The sequence below is a fragment of the Pristiophorus japonicus genome, chromosome 6 (genome assembly GCF_044704955.1).
Source record: "Pristiophorus japonicus isolate sPriJap1 chromosome 6, sPriJap1.hap1, whole genome shotgun sequence".
NCBI lineage: Eukaryota > Metazoa > Chordata > Chondrichthyes > Pristiophoridae > Pristiophorus > Pristiophorus japonicus.
The window spans coordinates 115639623-115660684 of record NC_091982.1 but is presented as its reverse complement, the minus strand read 5'-3'; the positions used below and the strand labels follow the sequence as shown (position 1 = coordinate 115660684).

At 47.2% G+C, this 21062-nt stretch overlaps 1 protein-coding gene across 1 annotated transcript in view; it reads left to right on the top strand.

Annotated features, from left to right (window-relative positions):
* The window catches only part of LOC139265220 (sodium- and chloride-dependent neutral and basic amino acid transporter B(0+)-like), a 104537-nt gene that overhangs the window by 55473 nt on the left and 28002 nt on the right, over nt 1–21062 (top strand). The window contains exons 9-10 of the mRNA XM_070882145.1: nt 4069–4194; nt 7175–7293. Coding sequence (XP_070738246.1) covers nt 4069–4194; nt 7175–7293 — 245 coding nt within the window. The remainder of the gene's footprint in view (nt 1–4068; nt 4195–7174; nt 7294–21062) is intronic.

The window sequence follows — 21062 nt, the reverse complement described above, 5'->3', positions numbered from 1 at the left end:
GCAGGTATTCGGTGACATCGCGACCAATGATCAGGATATCATCTTGGAACACGACAGTTCTTGGGACGGACTTCAGCAAACTCTCCCTGTTTCTCTGAAATATGGCTGCCACCGAGCAAATTCTGAAAGGACATCTGTGGTATATAAACAGTCCTTTGTGCGTGTTGATGCACGTCAGTTTTTTCGATGATTCGACCAGCTCCTGTGTCATGTAAGCGGAGGTCAGGTCTAATTTGGTAAACGACTTCCCCCCCGCTAGCATTGCAAACAGGTTGTCAGCCTTGGGTAACAGTACTGATCCTGTATCGAGACTCGGTTGATTGTTACCTTGTAGTCGCCGCAGATCCTAACCGTGTCATCACTTTTCAACACTGGGACAATTGGACTTGACTGGTGATATGATTCCTTCCCGTTGAAGTCTGTCCAGTTCAATCTCGACCTTCTCCCTCATCATGTACGGAACCGCCCGAGCCTTGTGATGGACGGGTCTTGCATCCGGGCCTATGTGGATCAGCACCTTGGCTCCCGTGAAGTTGTCGATACCTGGTTCAAACAACGAGGGAAACTTGCTCAGCACTTGAGCACACGATGCGTCATCCACTGATGATAAGGCTTTAATATCGTTCCAGTTCCATTTAATTTTCTCAAGCCCACCCCTGCCGAACAGCGTTGGCCATTGCCTGGAATGATCCACAATGGTAAATCATGCACAACTCCATCGTACGATACCTTTACTGTCGGGCTGCCAATGACTGGTATGAGCTCTTTGGTGTAGGTTGCGTGAAAATTCGTATTTTTAACTCGTTGCCAATTGTTAAATATCGAATAACTCCACGAGGCTAAGTACGGTGAGCTAGTTCAAACATGACCTTACTCCAGTTTATTTATTCTCAAATTGAGGATTCAACATGGCTGTCAACATTATATACATGGCTTGCACGTGTCTGCCAGTGACCATTAGAACTCCGACAGTCGCGCCCTCCGGTGGCAGGTAAAACCCAGTTAACATACATAAAAGATGGTATCCTCATATCCTCTTCCCACATCCCACTTCCTTCTCATCCCACAATCTCTTCTGATTTATAAGCTGCAGATGGTGTAAGCATGCACCTCTTACTTTTCCCCCCGTCCCCTCACCACAACCTTACTCTTGTGCCTTTCTCCTTTCAGATACGCAAGAAGTGATACTTGACCAGGCAGTGGAGGAACAGCAAGAAGACAATGATGATGAAGGTGCACCATCACCTGATTTCACACTCGCAGCCACCAGCTCAGATACTGACACTACGCGTAATTTAGAGGATAGTATAGAGGTGGGATTTGCACGTGGTGAGACACCGGGCATGAGTGGCCTGCAGCATGTTCACACACAGGTTCTGCTGCTGAGGACTCAGAGGAGGACTTCAATGGGGCGGCCTTCAGAAGAAGGCTGATGGATGTGAACAACGAAATGCTTGGTGCATTGGAAAGCCTGAGTGCAATGTCAAGGAGCATGGAGGAGTCCAGCACCAAGTAGGCACAGGGCTTTACGCAGAGCTTGGAGCCCATCCTTTCCAGCGTGGAAGTGGTGGCCAACTTTGTTCATAAACTTGTGGAACCAACCATGATGCAGCCTCTGATGGCCGATGTCATTACTTCCATTGCAGCACAAGCAGCAGCCAACCAACGTCTGAGTGCTGCAGTGGAAGCTCAGACTGCTGTCATGAAGGCTGTGGATGGCAGTGTTCAAAGGGACTTTCAGGGTATCACAGCAGTCCAGCACTGCCTCTTACAACAGATTACTAGAATTGCTGAGGCACCGCCCCGGGAGAGTGGCAGTGGTTCCGTGGAGCACGAACCTACTGTCCTCTCGCGGGAAGACAGCATTTGTCCAGCCACCTCTCCCACTACCCTTGCTGTTGTCTGTCAGCCAATTATCCCAGAGCGCTCGGGGTCATCCTGCAAGGCCATCTGCCATCTCCCCTACTTAAAGCCAACAGCGTTTCACCAGCCGTGTTGCAGCCATTGAGGTAGCTCTGCATAGGAGCACACAGAAGACAGGTACTAAGGGAATGCACAAGGTTGATACTTTTGTATGCAATATGGCATAGTTTAATTTACAAATTTGGTTTAGAATGTTTGTTTTGTGGTGGCTTTTATTTTTGCCTTGTGGCCCAGTGGATGGTTAGTGACAGGGAAGGGAGGGTGTGGGTCTGTTGGTGAATGGGGAATTGAGGTAGCGGTTACTAGCATTGCATTTGGATGTGTTCTTCATGGACAACTCGGGCAGAAAGAGGCTGTCTGGCTCCTCCTCCCTGCCGCTTCCTCCTCCTCTTTCTCCGCTGCTCTCTGTATAACTGATGGCAAGGGCTGTGCTCTCATGATGGCAAGGCTGTGCAGCATGCAGCAGATCACTACGATTCTTGACACTTGCTCTGCCAAGTAATGCAGGGCTCCTTCAGAGCGGTCCAGGTAGTGGAAGTGTTGTTTTAGCTCCACAATTATCTGCTCTATCACATTTTGTGTGGCAGTATGGTTTCCATTGTAACCATGCTGTGCACCTATTGCTGCACCTAATGCACATTGGATTGTGTACCTGGAATCATCTGCCATGTCATCAGCAGATAGTCCTTGTCAGCCAATAGTTACTCTTGATTTGCCGTGGTGGTTGAAATGCAGATGGCACAGCGGACTGCCGCAGGATGAAGGTATCATGACTGCTGCCAGGATACCGAGCATTGACCTGCATGATTCGCTGCCTATGGTCGCACACCCCAGCTGGGCATTGAGGGAATGGAATCCCATTCAGTTCTGGTACATGGCGGAGTTGATGTGCAGCTCCCACAAAGCGATGCAGTCAATGGCTCCTGCAATCCTAGCGAAGCCTCGTGCTCACTCCGCCTGTTTGTCTCTGGAAGGAGAGAATGAAATGTAGTTAGTTCACTTTGAATAGAGCGCCTCAGTGACCATCCTTATGCAACAGTAGACAGCAAACTGCGAAATATTACAAATATCTCCAGCTCCAGCCACCATCACCCTCACAGCCAGTGGCAATGTGGTCCTCACCCTGCTCTGAGGTTGCAGTTGTGGCTGCAGCAGGTGGCAGATTTCAGTGAGGACGTCCTTACTGAAATGCAGACGTCTCACGCATTGATCCTCACTGAGGGTCAGGTAGAAGGATTGCGCCCTGAACACCCTGGGCGGATATGGCCTCCAGCTGAGAGGCCTTCCTTCTCCTCCCTCTTCAAGCAGCTTGTCCTGCTCTGTTTGCCCTCTCCAAGCCACACTGTATTCCAAGTGGAATTCCTACTAGTTTACCCATGTCTGGCAGCAAGTGGTTTCTGCAGATGTCTTGAAGTCAACAAAAGCTCTTTCAGCACCTGCCACATCATTTCCTGTCGACTTTTGCAACTTGAAACAACCACAGAAAACACCAACCACTCATACAATCACAGCAATAGCCAGAAGAAATCAACCAGCAATTAACCCCTAATTAGTTGTCGATCTCGTCAAATAGCGATAATGGGGATCCTTCGTGCTGCTGAACACGTGTTCGACAGTGTGAGGTTAAGAAAAGGCTTTAGCTGGAGAGTTGAGCTTCAAAATGGCTCCAATGGTGTCACGATATCACGAGCTGCTTCCTCTGCATATTACCGGCGGTTACTCACTGTGCACGTGCAGCGCATCAACATGGTGTCTGGCGTGATTCGCCCCACAAGTGTGCACACACTGCGGTGCCATTTTGGAGGTCTAAGGGTAATCATAGCGCCCAAAACAGGGATGTTAACAATCCTAATTTCACGTCCATAGAGTCAGTGATTTATATTATAAATAATATGCAGTCAATAATGTATATTATAAATACATAATATAGAATTAATGACATATTATAAATACATAATATAGTGCCAGTGATTTATATTATAAATATATATTGCATAATTGTAACTATAATTTAGCAAATTTTGATAAATTTTGACAATCTACATTCTAAATGAATCAATGGGTTTTAAATCGATAACTTCAGGTTATAGTCTTTCTCTTTTATGCACCATTAATTACACCATTTCAATTCTATCCACTGTTTAGGTTTTAGTTTGGTTTTTATTGCCTACCCAGAGGCTCTTGCACAGTTGCCGTGGGCACCTTTGTGGTCCATTTTATTTTTCTTCATGCTGGTCACTCTGGGACTCGACACTCAGTTTGCAGCTTCAGGTAAGAGTGACATCACTTCAGTTAACCGATCTCTCTCTATGTTTATAAAAGGAAGTATTGTTATGTTTATAATATAAGGTGAGAAATTCCTGTTGGTGATGTTAGTGGACGAATGCGCAGTGTTCGGAGCCGCAGAGTGTCCATAGTACTTGGTCTGCCCTCAAGTCCACCATAAGTAGCATCTGTGAAGAGAATCTTGGTTACTTGATTACTCTACCAGAACAAGGCTGGTTCGATGAGAGCAACTAGGAGATCCAGGAACTAATGAACCGCAAACACAAGGCATACTTGAACTGGAAACAATATCACAACTCAAGAGAAAGAAAGCAGATCTACAGGCAACTCAAGGCTGAGTTCCAACAAATACTCGTGACCTAAAGAAGACGGTGGGTGGAAAAAGTGCAGGAGATCCAGCAATTAGCCAGCAATCATGACGCGCATGGATTTTTTAGCGCAGTCAAGACCATCAATGGCCCAAGCACTCAAGAGCCAAGAACAGAGAGGTGCTCATCAAGGACAAAGAGGCAGTCAGTGCCCACTGGAAGGAGCACTTTGAAGATCTCCTTAACCAAGACTCTGTCTTTGACGTGAGTATCCTTGACTCCATCCCACAGCATGCTACCCGTCACCACCTCGACACAATCCCAGCCCGGCACAAAATTGAAAAGGCCATCCGACAACTAAAAAACAAAGGCCTCAGGAGCAGATGGAATCTCCGCCAAAGTACTAAAGCATGGCAGAGAAGTACTCTTGGCACGAATCCACAACATCATCTCCCTTACCTGGAAGGAAGAGTGCATGCCAGGGGATCTCAGAGACACCGTAATTGTGACCATCTTCAAGAAAGGTGACAAGTCCAATTGCAGTAGTTACAGAAGAGTTTTCCTGCTGTCTGCCAAAGGGAAAATTATTGCAAGAATCCTCAATTGTCTCCTCCCAGTGGCTGAAGAGCTCCTCCCAGAGTCGCAATGCGGATTCTGCCCACTAAGGGGCAGAATGGACATGATCTTCACCGTGCGACAATTCCAACCTCTGTACATGGCCTTCTTTGACCTCACAAAGGCCTTCAACTCTATCAACCATGAAGGATTATGGATGTCCTTCTCAAATTCGGCTTTCCTCAAAAATTTGTCACCATCCCCCGCTGACATGCAAGCCGTGATCCTTACCAACGGATCCACCACAGACCCAATACATGTGAAGACCAGGGTCAAGCAAGGCTCTGTCATTGCACCAACGCCCTTCTCAATCTTCCTCGCTGCAATGTTTCATTTCACCTTTAACCTTCTCCTCTGGAGTGAGTTAATCTACAGGACAAAGAGGAAACTGTTCAAACTCCATCGCCTCCAGTCCAGATCCAAGGTTATTCCAACCTCTGTCATTGAATTACAATATGCAGACGAAGCTTGCGTTTGTGCACCCTTCGTTGACACCTTCAATGAAGCATACGAGAGTCTGGGCTTCACATTAAACATTCGTAAGACAAAGGATCTCTGCCAACCTGGCCCCGCCACACAGCACTGCCCTCCGATTATCAAGATTCATGACGAGACCTTGGACAATGTGTACCGCTTTCCATATCTCGGGAGCCTACTATCAGTAAGAACGGACATCGATGGCAGTGTGCCAGTGCAGCCTTCGGTCGCCTGAGGAAAAGAGTGTTCAAAGACCAGGATCTCAAACCAGGCACCAAGCTAATGGTCTACAGAGCAGCAGTGATACCTGCCCTCCTATATGTTTCAGAGACAAGGACCATGTAGAGTAGGCACCTCAAAGCACTGGAGATGTACCACCAGCGCTGCAGCCGCAAAATCCTGCAAATCCATTGGCAGAATAGGCACATCAACATCAGTGTTCTCTCTCAGGCCAACATCCCCAGCATCGAAGCATTGACCACGCTCGACCAGCTCCAATGGATGGGCCACATTGTCCGCATGCCCGATACAAGACTCCCAAAACAAGCACTCTACTCCAAGCTCTGTCATAGTAAGCGAGTCCTAGGAGGGCAGAGAAAACACTTCAAGGACACCCTCAAAGCCTCCTTGAAAAAATGTAATATCCCCACCGACTCTTGGGAATCCCTGGCCCAAGACCGCTCAAAGTGGAGGTGAATCATCCGAGAAGGCACCGACACTTCGAGTCTCTTCGTCAGGGGCAGGCAGAAGACAAGCGCAAACAACGGAAGGAGCATACGACAAACCAAGTACCCCACCCACCCATCCCTTCAACCACCATCTGCCCCACCTGCGATCGCGACTGTAGATCTCACATCGGAATCATCAGTCACCTTAGAACTCATAGGAGTGTGGAAGCAAGTCATCCTCGACTCCAGGGGACTGCCTAAGAAGAAGAATGTTTCTTTGTGGCAATTCTCTGCTCACTGCCTTAATGGAGCATCAACCTATTTGTTTTAAATGGGTTGGCACCAATGCTCCCTTTAAGCTGTGCATCCGCAGGACCTCCCACACAGGCGGATCGCCGGCTTGTCATTGTGGAAAAAGTGCATCCGCGCGGTATTTTGAATGGGTCGTGCAGCCAAAAAATAAGAGGGAACATTGTTAATACCTGCGGTAAAGTAACATCCAGGAAACTGTCTCCCCAATATCTGGAAGAGTTCATAATATAATTTCTGTTAGATCTTTATTGCAGTGGTTTTGAACCTCATGTATCGGGTTATAATTCCTTTCCCTGTTCTTTTTCCCAAGCTCTACCACCTCACATTTCTCAGCTTGTGCCCTGGGTGTCTGAGGATAATAATTATACAGGTTGAGATACATCCCTAAAGGTTTCCACACAACAGAGTAACAGGAACGGGATGGGTTTAAATGCATGATTCAGAGAGTGGACTCATGGATAGAGGAAGCTGTCCTCATCTGCTCCTCTGGTCTGCAGGGCTTTGGTCTCTCCAGCGGTGGGTTTCTCTGGGACTGTGTAAATTATTAATTAATTACTGATTTCATTTAACTTTTTGTTTCATCAGAAACAATTAGAACATTCCTGCTGGACCAGTTCCCTAAGTTTCTGCGACCAAAGCACCTTTATCTGACAATTGGTGTTTGCTTGTTACATTACTTCCTTGGCCTTGTATGTGTAACCCAGGTATGTGGTCCTTCAACAGTTTGTGATGTCTTCTCATGTAGTGCTGGTTATAACCCTATGAAGTGATAAATTTCACAGGATTAAGTGATAAAGAAAGGGCCTTGTGAATTGGTCCTGTTGTTTTCCCAATTATTTAATACTAGCAGAGACCCACAAAACATTTGCAGTCAATTTAGTATCTCTGTTGCAACAGAAAGAAGATAAAAATTAGAAGCAGAAGTAGGCCATTCGGCCCCTCGAGTCGACTCTGGCATTCAGTAAGATCATGGCTGATTTTCTACCTCAACTCCACTTTCCTGCACTATCCCCATATCCCTTGATTGCCGTAATATCCAAAAATCACAACAACAACGACAACTTGTATTTGTATGGCAAGCCCCAAGTCGCTTCACGGAAGTGTTATAAGACAAAACAGATAAATTTGACACCGAGCCACATAGGAACAAAAATTTGACAGATGGAGTATATTGGAAAGTGTGAGGTCATGCACTTTGGCAGAAAGAATCAAAGAGCAAGTTATTATTTAAATGGAGAAAGATTGCAAAGTGCTGCAGTACAGCGGGACCTGGGGGTACTTGTGCATGAAACACAAAAGGATAGTATGCAGGTACAGCAAGTGATCAGGAAGGCCAATGGAATCTTGGCCTTTATTGCAAAGGGGACGGAGTATAAAAGCAGGGAAGTCTTGCTACAGTTGAACAGGGTATTGGTGAGGCCACACCTGGAATACTGCCTACAGTTTTGGTTTCCATATTTATGAAAGGATATACTTGCTTTGGAGGCAGTTCAGAGAAGGTTCACAAGGTTGATTCCAGAGATGAGGGGGTTGCCTTATGAGGAAAGGTTGAGTAGGCTGGGCCTCTACTCATTGGAATTCAGAAAAATGAGAGGTGATCATATCGAAACGTATACGATTATGAGTGGGCTTCACAAGGTGGATGCAGAGAAGATGTTTCCACTGATGGGGGAGACTAGAACTAGAGGGCAGAATCTTAGAATAAGGGGCCGCCCATTTAAAACTGAGACGAGGAGAAATTTCTTCTCTCAGAGGGTTGTGGATCTGTGGAATTCGCTGCCTCAGAGAGCTGTGGAAGCTGGGACATTGAATACATTTAAGACAGAAATAGACAGTTTCTTAAACGATAAGGGAATAAGGGGTTATGCAGAGCGGGCAGGGAAGTCGACCTGAGTCCATTATCAGATCAGCCATGATCGCATTCAATGGCAGATCAGGCTCGAGGGGCCATATGGCCGACTCCTGCTCCTATTTCTTATGTTCTTATGTTCTTAAGAAGAAATTACGGCAGATGACCAAAAGCTTGATCAAAGAGTTGGTTTTAAGGAGCATCTTAAAGGAGGAAAGAGAGGTAAGAGGCAGAGAGGTTTAGGCAGGGAATTCCAGAGCTTAGGGCCCAGGCAGCTGAAGGCACAGCCACGACTGGTTGTTCAGTTATAATCAGGGATGCTCAAGAGGGCAGAATTAGCGGGGTGCAGACATCTCGGAGGTTTGTGAGGCTGAAGGAGATTAAAGAGATAGCAAGGGGCAAGGCCATGGAGGGATTTGTAAACAAGGATGAGAATTTTGAAATTGAGGCATTGCTTAACCGGGAGCCAATGTAGGTCGGCGAGCACAGAGGTGGTGGGTAAGTAGGACTGGGTGCGAGTTATGACATGGGCTGCCAAGTTTTGGATGACCTCTAGTTTATGTAGGATAGAATATGGGAGGTCACTCAGCAGATTGGAAAACTACAAGTGTAATGCTCCTATTTAAAAAAGGAGGCAGACAAAGAGCAGGAAACTATAGACCAGTTAGCCTAACATCTGTGATTGGGAAAATGTTGGAATCCATTCCTAAAGAAGCAGTAGCAGGACATTTGGAAAAGCAAAATTTGGTCAGGCAAAGTCAGCATGGATTTATGAAGGGGAAGTCATGTTTGACAAATTTGCTGGAGTTTTTTGAGGATGTAACGAACAGGGTGGATAAAGGGGAACCAGTGGATGTGGTGTATTTGGACTTCCAGAAGGCATTTGACCACATAAAAGGTTACTGCACAAGATAAAAGTTTACGGGGTTGGGGGTAATATATTAGCATGGATAGAGGATTGGTTAACTAACAGAGAATAGAGAATCGGGATAAATGGTTCATTCGTTGGTTGGCAACTAGTAACTAGTGGGGTGCCGCAGGGATCAGTACTGGGACTCCAACTATTTACAATCTATATTAATGACTTGGAAGAAGGGACTGAGTATAATGTAGCCAAGTTTGCTGATGATAGAACAATGGGAGGAAAAGTAATGTGTAAAAAGGACACGAAAAACCTGCAAAAGGACATAAACAGGCTAAGTGAGTGGGCAAAAATTTGGCAGATGGTGTATAATGTTGGAAAGTGTGAGGTCATGCACTTTGGCAGAAAAAAATCAAAGAGTAAGTTATTATTTAAATGGAAAAAGATTGCAAAGTACCACAGTACAGAAGGACCTGGGAGTACTTGTGCATGAAACACAAAAAGGATAGTATACAGGTACAGCAAGTGATCAGGAAGGTCTATGGTCTCTTGGCCTTTATTGCAAAGGGGATGGAATATAAAAGCAGGGAAGTCTTGCTACAGCTTTACAAGGTATTGGTGAGGCCACACCTGCAATACTGCGTGCAGTTTTGGTTTCCATATTTACGAAAGGATATACTTGCTTTGGAAGCAGTTCAGAGAAGGTTCACTCGGCTGCTTCCGGGGATGAGGGGTGTTATGTCTTTAATACTCTTATGAATTACTCCACAAGGTCTAGTATTGTACTTGACCTGTTGTGACCTTATTCCCATTTATTGTAACTCCAGAGTGAGGCACAAGCATGGTGCGCAGCCTTTTAAACTGGGCCCTGCACACCTATGCAGGTGACCCTCAGGTCTCCCACCGCAGTGCCCTCTGGTGGCACACCTTATGTGACTATACTGTTAGTATACATGGTCTACATACATGACAAGGGGGTTGACTTATGAGGAAAGGTTGAGTAGGTTGAACCTCTACTTGTTGGAATTCAGATGAATGAGAGGCGATCTTATCGAAACATATAAGATTATGAGGGGGCTTGACAAGGTGGATGCAGAGAGGATGTTTCCACTGATAGGGGAGACTAGAACTAGAGGGCATGATCTTAGAATAAGGGGCCGCCCATTTAAAACTGAGATGAGGAGAAATTTCTTCTCTCAGAGGGTTGTAAATCTGTGGAATTTGCTGCCTCAGAGAGCTGTGGAAGCTGGGACATTGAATAAATTTAATACAGAAATAGACAGTTTCTTGAATGATAAGGGGATAAGGGATTATGGGGAGCGGGCGGGGAAATGGAGCTGAATCCATGATCAGATCAGCCATGATCTTATTGAATGCCGGAGCAGGCTCGAGGGGCCGCATGGCCTACTCCTGTTCCTATTTCTTATGTTCTTATGTTCTTATGAGTGCGTTGGAGTAGTCAAGTCTAGAGGTAACAAAGGCATGGATGAGGGTTTCAGCAGCAGAAGAGCTGTGGCAGGGTCGGAAACAGGCAATGTTATGTAGATGGAAATAGGCGGTTTTATTTATGCCATGGATATGTGGCTGGAAGCTCATTTCAGGGTCAAAATATGACACCAAGGTTGCGAAATGTCTGGTTCATCCTCAGACAGATGCTCGGGAGAGGGATGGAGTCAGTGGTTAGGGAACGCTGTTTGTGGTGAGGACCAAAGACAATGGCTTCGGTCTTCCCACTATTTAATTGGAGAAAATTTCTGCTCATCCAGTACTGGATGTTGGACAATTAATCTGACAATTTAAAAACCATGGAGAGGTCGAGAGAAGTGGTGGTGAGGTAGAGCTGGGTGTTGTCAGCGTACATGTGGAAACTGACAAAATACTATGCTTTTCTATTTTTCCCAAAGTGGATAACTTCACATTTCTCCCCATTATATTCCATTTGCCATGTTCTTGCCCATTCACATAGCCTCACTGTAACCCCTTGAAACCTCTTTGCATCCTCCTCACAACTTACACAATCTATCAATCACTGTCTTGAATATACTCGAGCTGGTCGAGTGTGGTCAGTGCTTCAATGCTGGGATGTTGGCCTGATAGAGAACACTGACGTTGGTGCGTCTATCCTCCCAGGGGATTTGCAGGATCTTGCGGAGATTTCTCCAGCGACTTGAGGTGTCTACTGTATATGGTCCACGTCTCTGAGCCATACAGGAGGGCAGGTATCATTACAGCCCTTTAGACCATAAGCTTGGTGCCAGATTTGAGGGCCTGATCCTCGAACACTATCTTCCTCAGGCAATCGAAGGCTGCACTAGCGCACTGGAGGCGGTGTTGGATCTCGTCGTCGATGTCTGCCCTTGCTGATAGTAGGCTCCCGAGGTATGGAATGCGGTCCACATTGTCCAAGGCCGCGCTGTGGATTTTGATGACCAGAGGGCAGTGCTGTGTGGCGGGATCAGGTTGGTGGAGGACCTCTGTCTTACGAATGTTTAGTGTAAGGCTCATGCATTCGTACGCCTCAGTGAAGATGTTGACGATGGCTTGGAGTTCAGTCTCTGAATGTGCGCAGATGCAAGCGTTGTCCGCTTACTGTAGCTCGATGACAGAGGATGGGACAGTCTTGGATCTGGCCTGGAGGTGATATAGTTTAGTTCCACTCCAGCGGGGAGCTTGTTGAGCGTGAGATGGAGCATTGCAGCGAGGAAGATCGGGAAGAGGGTTGGTGCAATGACATAGCCCTGCTTGACCCCGGTACGACTGTGGATTGGGTCTGCGGTAGATCCGTTGGTCAGGATCACGGCTTACACGTCGTCATGGATTAAGCAGAGGATGGTGACAAACTTTTAGGGGCAGCCGAAACGCAGCAGGATGCTCCATAGTCCCTCATGGTTAACAGTGTCAAAGGCCTTTGTGAGGTCAAAGAAGGCCATGTGCAAGGGTTGGTATTGTTCTCTGCATTTCTCTTGCAGTTCATGTCTGTGAAGATCATGTCCGTTGTACCCCGTAGCGGACAGAATCCGCATTGTGACTCCAGGCTGAGCTCCTCAGCCACAGGGAGAAGATTGTTGAGGAGGACTCTAGCGATGACTTTCCCAGTGGCCAACAACAGGGAGATTCCTCTGTTGTTGCCGCAGTCGGACTTGTCCCCTTTTTTTAAAGATGATCATGATTACAGCATCTTTGAGATCTCCAGGCATGCACTCCTCCTTCCAGATGAGAGAAATGAGGTCATGTATTCGAGCCAATAGTGCCTCTCCGCCATACTTTAGTGCCTCAGCCGGGATTCCATCTACTCCTGAAGCCTTGTTGTTCTTGAGCTGACGGATAGCCTTTTTTACCTTGTGCAAGGCTGGGGTTATGCTGAGATGGTGGCGGGTAGCATGCTGCGGGATGGAATCAAGGACACTCGTGTCAAAGGCAGAGTCTTGATTAAGGAGATCTTCGAAGTGCTCCTTCCAAAGGGCACTGTCCCCCTCTTTGTCCTTGATGAGTATCTCCCCATTCTTAGCCAGCAGTGGGGCAGGGCCTTGGGACGTAGGTGGATTTGCGTGCAGTGAAGAATCCTCGCGCATCATGGCTGTCGGCCAGCTGCTGAATCTCCTGTGCTTTCTCCATCCACTATCTATTCTCAATATTCACAATACTCCAAGTGCAGTCTCACCAGGGCCCGACATAATTGCAATAAGACATTTTTACTCCTATACTTAAATCCTCTTATAATAAAGGCCAACATACCATTTACTTTCTTAATTGCTTTCTGTACCTGCATGTTAACCTTCAATGATTTGATTTGTGTACAAGGACACCCAGGTCCCTCTGAACACCAACATTTCTCAATCTCTCACCATTTAAAAAATGCTCTGCTTTTCTATTTTTCCTACCAAAGTGGATAACTTCACATTTCTCCACATTATATTCCATTTGCCATGTTCTTGCCCACTCGCTTAGCCTGTCTATATCCCCTTGAAATCTCTGCAGCCTCACAACTTACATTCCCACCTAGCTTTGTTTCATCAGCAAACTTGGATCTATTGCGCCGAAACTTATGGGCGAGACTTCCATCGGACGAACACCTCCGACCAAAAAAAATCTACAAAAATACCTGTTGATCCCGGAGGAACATAGGATTCCAGTCGGAGGCCTTCATTCACTGCGCAGTGCACGGGGATTTGTCTTCCACATACGGATGTCTATGTTGCAATCATGTGGGCCTGGGCCACCAATCACTATCTAGTATTCTCATTGATAAAAATGGGAGCTCCGTTTGTACGAGTTCCCATTGCTATCAATGAGAGCCCCCCCCCCCCCCCACCCCGCCCACCCCCAAAACAATGAAAACACAACACAATAAATAAAAACACCTCGCATATTTAAAATTAATTGAAATTAAGTGTAATTAAATGTTTTAGAAAAAAAAATATTTGGAGGAAATATTTTTAATGTGTTTTAATAGGGTTAAAAATAAATTTACCTTAATGGACAGGGTTTTTAATATAAATATGAATGATTAAATTTAATTTTTCTATGTTTTAAAAGTGCTATACTGGTAAAAGTAAGCTATACACCTGCTTTTGCAAGGCGTTTGAGGGATAGTCGCTGGGCAAGAGTGCCCAATCTCTGCCACGTGGATATCTTTCTCCCGGGGATGCGTAGAATCTGTCTGAAAAAATTTTGACAGATTGTAAAAGCCGGTTCTCGATGCATGTGCATCGCACCCCGAAAATCGTTTTTTGCGAGGCCACAATTTTCAGCCCATTACATTTGGTCCCCTCATCCAAACCATTGATATAGATTGTGAATAGCTGGGACCCAAGCACTGATCCTTGTGGTACCCCATTTGTTACACACTGCCAACGCAAAAATGACCCATTTATTCCTACTCTCTGTTTTCTGTCCGTTAACCAATCCTCAATCCATGCTAATATAGTACCCCCAATCCCCTGAGCCCTAATTTTGTTTAATCACCTCTTGTGTGGCACCTTATCGATTGTCTTCTGAAAATCTAAATACACCACATCCACTGGTTCCCCTTTATCTATTCTACGAATTACAACCTCAAAAACTCTTAACAGATTTGTCAAATTAGTATCTTTATTGCAACAATGCTTGGTTAGCCTTTTATCATCTTCTTTGTCTATAGAATCAATGCTGATGTCCTTCCTCCCACTCTCTCTCTCTCTCACTCTCCCTCCCTCTCCACCCCTCCCTCCCCCTTTCCTCCCCCTCCCTCCCTCTCTCCCTCCCACCCTCCCCCTCCCTCTCTCTCACTCTCTTTCCCCCTCCCACCCTTCCACTCCCTCCCCTTTTCACTCTCCCACCCTCTCTCTCCCTCCCTCCCACAATCCATCTCCTTCTCTCTCCCTCCCACCCTCTCTTCCTCCCTCTCACTCCCACCCTCCATCTCCCTCCCTCTCCCTACCACCCTCTCTTCCCCCTTCCTCCCTCTCTCCCTCCATCCCTCTCCCTCCATCTCTCCCTCACTCTACCTCTCCCTCCCACCGTGCCTCTCCCTCCCCTCTCACCCTCGCTCTCCCTCACACATTCTCCCTCTCTCCCACCCTCTTCCTCTTCCTCCCTCTCCTTCCCTCTCCCTCCCACCCTCTCCCACCCTCTCCTTCCCTCTCTCCCCCTACCTTCCTCCCTCTGTCCCCCTCTCCCTCTCTCCTCCTCCCTCCCCCGCTCTCTATCTCCTCCTCCCTCCCTCTCTGCCTCCCCCCTCTCTCCATGTGGCATCTTATCAAATGCCTTTTTGGAATAGTGTGGAAATATTCACAAGAGAAAACATAAGCAACAAGCACTCTCCAGACTGTGATATCCCAAGTAAAATCAATGACTTCTTCATAAATTACATAAAAATCAAAGACCCTCTAAATGGACTTAATCCCCAGAACTGCAATGTGTTTATCCCAGAGTGCCGAGAGAGACTATAGGGAGGAGATGTCTGAAGCACTGACAATCATTGTGATGGTGGCAATGAACACTGGAGCTGAAAGTGGACAACACACATACTTCATGAATGGTGTGAAACAACTAAGAAAAAAGCTGAACAAGACCAAGGAATCGTAGTAGACTCAATGCTGAACGGGTCCAAACAATGCAGATTAGCAACAACAAAACCAAACAGAATGTTCAACTACATCGCAACAGCACTATAATATAAATCAGAGGAGCTGATCATCAAACATTGTAATGCTCTGGTCAGACCCACCCTGACTACTGCATCTAGTTCTTCCAAGAAAGGAGAGAGATATTCAAGCACTGGAGGTCATGCAGAGAAGAGCCACAGGCTGATTCCCAGTGTCAGGGTTTGATCTTATAGAGAAATATAAGTTTCTTAAAGATATAGAAATAATGCCCTGAATTTTGATACTTTGATGTGTTGGGAGCGGGGGTGGGTTGTGGAGGGGTGGGGGGTGGGGTGCGGGGGCGGGGCTGGGAAACCCCCCCTCCTCCACCCGAATTTAAGAGCAGGGCCAGATTTGTATTTAAAACGTGTTTCCCACCTGCAGCCAGATGGAGAGGCTGTTAGGCACGTGGCACTAGGCCGCAGGGAGGCAGGAGGAAGAGGTCACGTGTGGGGGGTCAAGGGGAAGTGACGGAGGAGTATGGGGGGACAGGGATAGGCCCAAGGAGCATGGCGTGTGGGGTGGCCGGGAACACATCAGAGCGCCGGAGCAGCTGATTTGCAGGGCCGGAGGAGCATGGGAGAGGGGCTGACGTTAGCACATTGGAGGGCAGGAGTAGCACACGGTGAGGGGGGGCCGGGAGCACGTCAGGGGACCAGGAACATCATCGGAGGGTCGGAGGAGTGGTGGGGAGAGGGTCGGAGGAGCAAGATCGAGAGGCTGGGAGCATCATCAGAGGACCGGGGAGAAGATTTGCACAGGAGCATGATCTGGGGCCGGGAGCACCATCGGAGGGCCGGAGGAGCAAGATCTGGGTGGGGGGAATTCAGGAGCACATCGAGGAGCTGGAGGAGCATGGGGGGAGGCAGACAATATTGGGGGTGGGGGGGGGGGCGGTGGAGGAGTATGTGAGAGAGGCAGATGATATCAGGGGGCCAGAGGAGCACGGGGCAGCAGATGATATCGGGGGGTGGGGGAGCATGGGGGAGGGGGGGGAGGCGATATTCAGAGGACCGGAGGAGTATATGGGAGAGGCAGACGATATTTTGGGGGGCAGGAAGGCCATGGACGGTGGCCTCATGAGGAGAATCGGACACCTGGGGAGGCAGGGAGGCGGCGATAGAAGGCCTCATGTGGGTGTATCCGATCATGGTGGATGGGCTCAGTGGGGTGTTGAATCCGGGTTAAGTGTAAAAGCACTTGCCTCCTGGTTCAGCAGCCGTCGCCTTCCATTATCCGGCGGGTTTCACGAGGGCTGCAAAGGGTACGGTAGCATGGTGGTTAAGTTACGGGACTAGTAATCCAGAGGCCTGGAGAAATGGTCGAGAGACATGAGTTCAAATCCCACTTCGGCAGCTGTGGAATTTAAATTCAGCTAATTAAATAAATCTGGAATAAAAAGTTAACATCAGTAATGCTGACCGTGAAACTACCAGATTGTTGTTTTAAAAAAACATCTGGTTCACTAATGTCCTTTGGGGAAGGAAATCTGCCGTCCTTACCCGATCTGACCTATATGTGACTCGAGACCCACAACAATGAGATTGCCTCTTAACTGCCCTCTGAAATGGCCGAGCAAGCCACTCAGATATATCAAACCGCTACAAAACACAATAAGAATAAAACCGGATGGACCACCTGGTATCGACCTCGGCACTGGACACGAGGTCCCGTCTTCACACTGATGACACCCACCGTGTCATTGTCGGTGTTGTGTGACACTACCACCATGCTAAATGGTACAGATTAAGAACAGATCTAGCAACTCAAAACTGTGGGCAATGTGGCCATCAGCAGCAGCAGGATTGTATCCCCCCACAATCTGTAACCTAATGGCCCGGCATATCACTCACTCTACCATTTCCATCAAGCCAGGGGACCAACCCTGGTTCAATGAGAAGTGCAGAAGAGCATGCCAGGAATAGCACCAGCTGTATCTAAAAATGATGTGCCAAACTGGGGAAGCTGCAACACAGAACTACATGCATGCTAAACTGTGGAAGCAGCATGCTATAGACTGATCTAAGCGATCGTACAACCAATGGATCACAGCAAAGCTTTGCCAAGGCTTCTTCGACAGCACCTCCTAAATCCACGACCTCTACCACCTAGAAGGGCAAGGGCAGCAAGCGCATGGGAACACCATCACCTCCACGTTCCCCTCCAAGTTACACACCATCCTGACTTGGAAATATATTGCCATTCCTTCATCGTCGCTGGGTCAGAATCCTGTAACTCCCTGCCTAACAGCACTGTTGAGGAAATTTAGCTTAAATTAACTCAGGCGGAGACTTTCAGAATTGCGCTTCGAGAGAATTTTATTTCTAAAACTAACGAGATAACTCGGAGAGCCCGCTTAGTCCACACCAAGGCAGAACTCTGAATTTTACAGGCAACTTCGCTCTATCTTTATACAGTTGAAACAGGAATTTTATCTGCAACTCGTCACACATAAACATTATTCATACATTCCGTGAGTACAAAGGTCATTGTATCTATGAGCATTATTCATACGAAACTGTGAGTACAAAGTTCACCCCGGTAGGCACACTTTATCTGTTTCTTGCATAGTTTCTCTCTGTCCCTATGCTGATAAACAAGGTATCTGGAAACTCATGCAAAGACCAGACAGTCATGTATATACAACATTCTGTTCATTGAGACTGATAAGTTTCGGTAATTTTCTCTAGCTCCGTGAATTCTACAGAATCAGCAAAAGCGAACTTAACCCTTCCTTTAACCTAGGACATGGATTGTTTTCTTTTACTGTGAGAGTACCTTCACCACAAGGAATGCAGCAGATCAAGAAGGCGACTCACCGCCACTTTCTCAAGGGCAATTAGTGATGGACAATAAATGCTGGCTTTGACACGGATGCCTACATCCCATGAACAAACAAAGAAATACCTGACCAGCAATTGCTCAATTTAAAATGGTGGTTAAATCTGAGGCATGCTAGTCTCATTCTAATATTTAGACCCAACTGCTGGGAGCGGGTTGGCTGCCGACCCCCTCTACCCCTTTCCGCCTCACACCCCCCACCCCCCTGCCCCTCCTGTCCCACCTCTGTTAAAACCAGAAGTGGGCGGGTTCTGGTCAGGATTGAGCTTTTTAACACTTTAACATCCCACCCGACCCCGATCCATGCTTCCCAAAAAGATTAAAGGAACATTGGTTAGCATCTTACTTCTTGGTTGCATAAAGATGGGCTGAATGGCCTTCCTCATCCATAATGATGTTATCACAAAATCATAGAATGATAACAGCCTGTTGAACCCATGCCAGCTCTCTGCAAGAGCATCTCAGCCAATCCCACTCGCCCGCCTTTTCCCCGTAGCCCTGGAAATGTTTTCCTTTCAGGTACTTACCCAACTCCCTTTTGAAAGCTGTGATTGGGTGGTGGAGGCAAACTCATTCAGAATGTGTAATCCAGATCTCAACCCTCACTGTGTAAAATGTTTTACTTATTTTGCCTTTGGTTCTTTTGCCAATCACCTTAAATCTGTGTCCTCTGGTTCTCGACCCTTCTGCCAATGGGAACAGTTTCTCTCTATCTCCTCTGTCCAGACACCTCATGATTTTGAACACCTCTATCAAATTTCCTCTCACTAATCTCTGCTCTAAGGAGAACAACCCCAGCTTCTCCAGTCTATCCATGTAACTGAAGTTCCTCATCCCTGGAATCATTCTCGTAAATTGTTTCAGCACCGCCTTTAAGGCCTTCACATTCTTCCTAATGTTCGGAGCCCAGAATTGGAGCTGACCCAGTGGAGGCTGAACCAAATTTTTTATACAGCTTCATCATAATTTTCAGGCTGTTGTACTCCATGGGGGAGAAATTCAATATTACCCTGTTTGGGGGCAGTAACGCGAAAGTTAGCACCAAGCGCGAAAGTCCCACCCCTCTCGGAAAATTTGGGTTGGTGTCCCAGGAAGGAAGTGGAGCGCTAAATCAGCGTTCCACTTCCTTCCTGGGATGCTAACGGGGCGGACGCCTCAACAGTGCTGCACCCTGGGCCATGTGGTGATGCTGCTTACGAGGGGTCCGTCCTTCACTTAAAGGGAAGGGCCCACGCTGCTGACTCTGAAAACAGAGTCCTACCTGGACCAGGGAGCGGGGGTGCCGTGCGATCAGCCCCTCACTCAAGCAGAGTGCTGGGCAGAGCGATCACGGCCAGGACCCTGCTGAAGAAACCAGATCAGCAGCGGGAAAACGCAGCTAATTTGCTGACGATACAAAGGTGGGAGGAAAAACAATGTGTGAGGAGGACACAAAACATCTGCAAAAGGACATAGACAGCTAAGTGAGTGGGCAAAAATTTGGCAGATGGAGTATAATGTTGGAAAGTGTGAGGTCATGCACTTTGGCCGAAAAAAATCAAAGAGCAAGTTATTTTTTAAATGGAGAAAGATTGCAAAGTGCTGCAGTACAGCAGGACCTGGGAGTACTTGTGCATGAAACACAAAAGCATAGTATGCAGGTACAGCAAGTGATCAGGAAGGCCAATGGTATCTTGGCCTTTATTGCAAAGGGGATGGAGTATAAAAGCAGGGAAGTCTTACTACAGCTTTATGAGGTATTGGTGAGGCCACACCTGGAATACTGCGTGCAGTTTTGGTTTCCATATTTACGAAAGGATATACTTGCTTTGGAGGCAGTTCAGAGAAGGTTCACTAGGTTGACTCCGGGGATGAGGGGGTTGACTTTAGGTTGGGCCTCTACTCATTGGAATTCAGAAGAATGAGAGGTAATCTTATCGAAACGTATAAGATTATAAGGGGACTTGACAAGGTGGATGCAGAGAGGATGTTTCCACTGATGGGGGAGACTAGAACTAGAGGGCACGATCTTAGAATAAGGGGCCGCCCATTGAGGTGATATGCATGTCAGAATGTGGGTGGATGTACCATTGCTCTCACCTTTCCTTCCCTGGAGAAATGAGGAGAAATTTCTTCACTCAGAGGTTGTAAATCTGTGGAATTTGATGCCTCAGAGAGCTGTGGAAGCTGGAACATTGAATAAATTTAAGACAGAAATAGACAGTTTCTTAAACGATAAGGGGATAAGGGGTTATGGAGAGCGGGAGGGGAAGTGGAGCTGAGTCCATGGTCAGATCAGCCATGATCTTATTGAATGCCGGAGTAGGCTCGAGGGGCCGAATGGCCTACTCCTGATTCTATTTCTTATGTTCTTAAGTTCTAATTCTTTTTTTTTTGACTCTGCTATCTCTCCTGTAATTTTTGCCCTGGTAGCGGCTGGCTGCCTGATCCACGCGTCCTGCAGCTGTTGGTGCTTTCGCCCGATGTTGCTGCAGGGGGCGGAAGTGAATTTTGGGGCCGGATCGCCAATAGGGTGATACGCACGGCGATGATATCACAATCTCCAGGAGTAGGAGATCGGGTGCAATGCCATAGTGCCAGCGCTAAACTCCTGCCATCATTGCTAGCATCGCACCCGGGCGGTAAGGCATTTGCCGCATGTTTGCGCACCCCGAGGAAGCTAACGAGAGGCACAAATGCAATGAATTTCTAGCCCTCAACCTCTATTGAAGACCAGGATCCCATAAGCTTTTTTAACTGCTTTCTCATCTTCAACAATTTGTGCACATATACCCCAGGTCTCTCTATTCATGCACC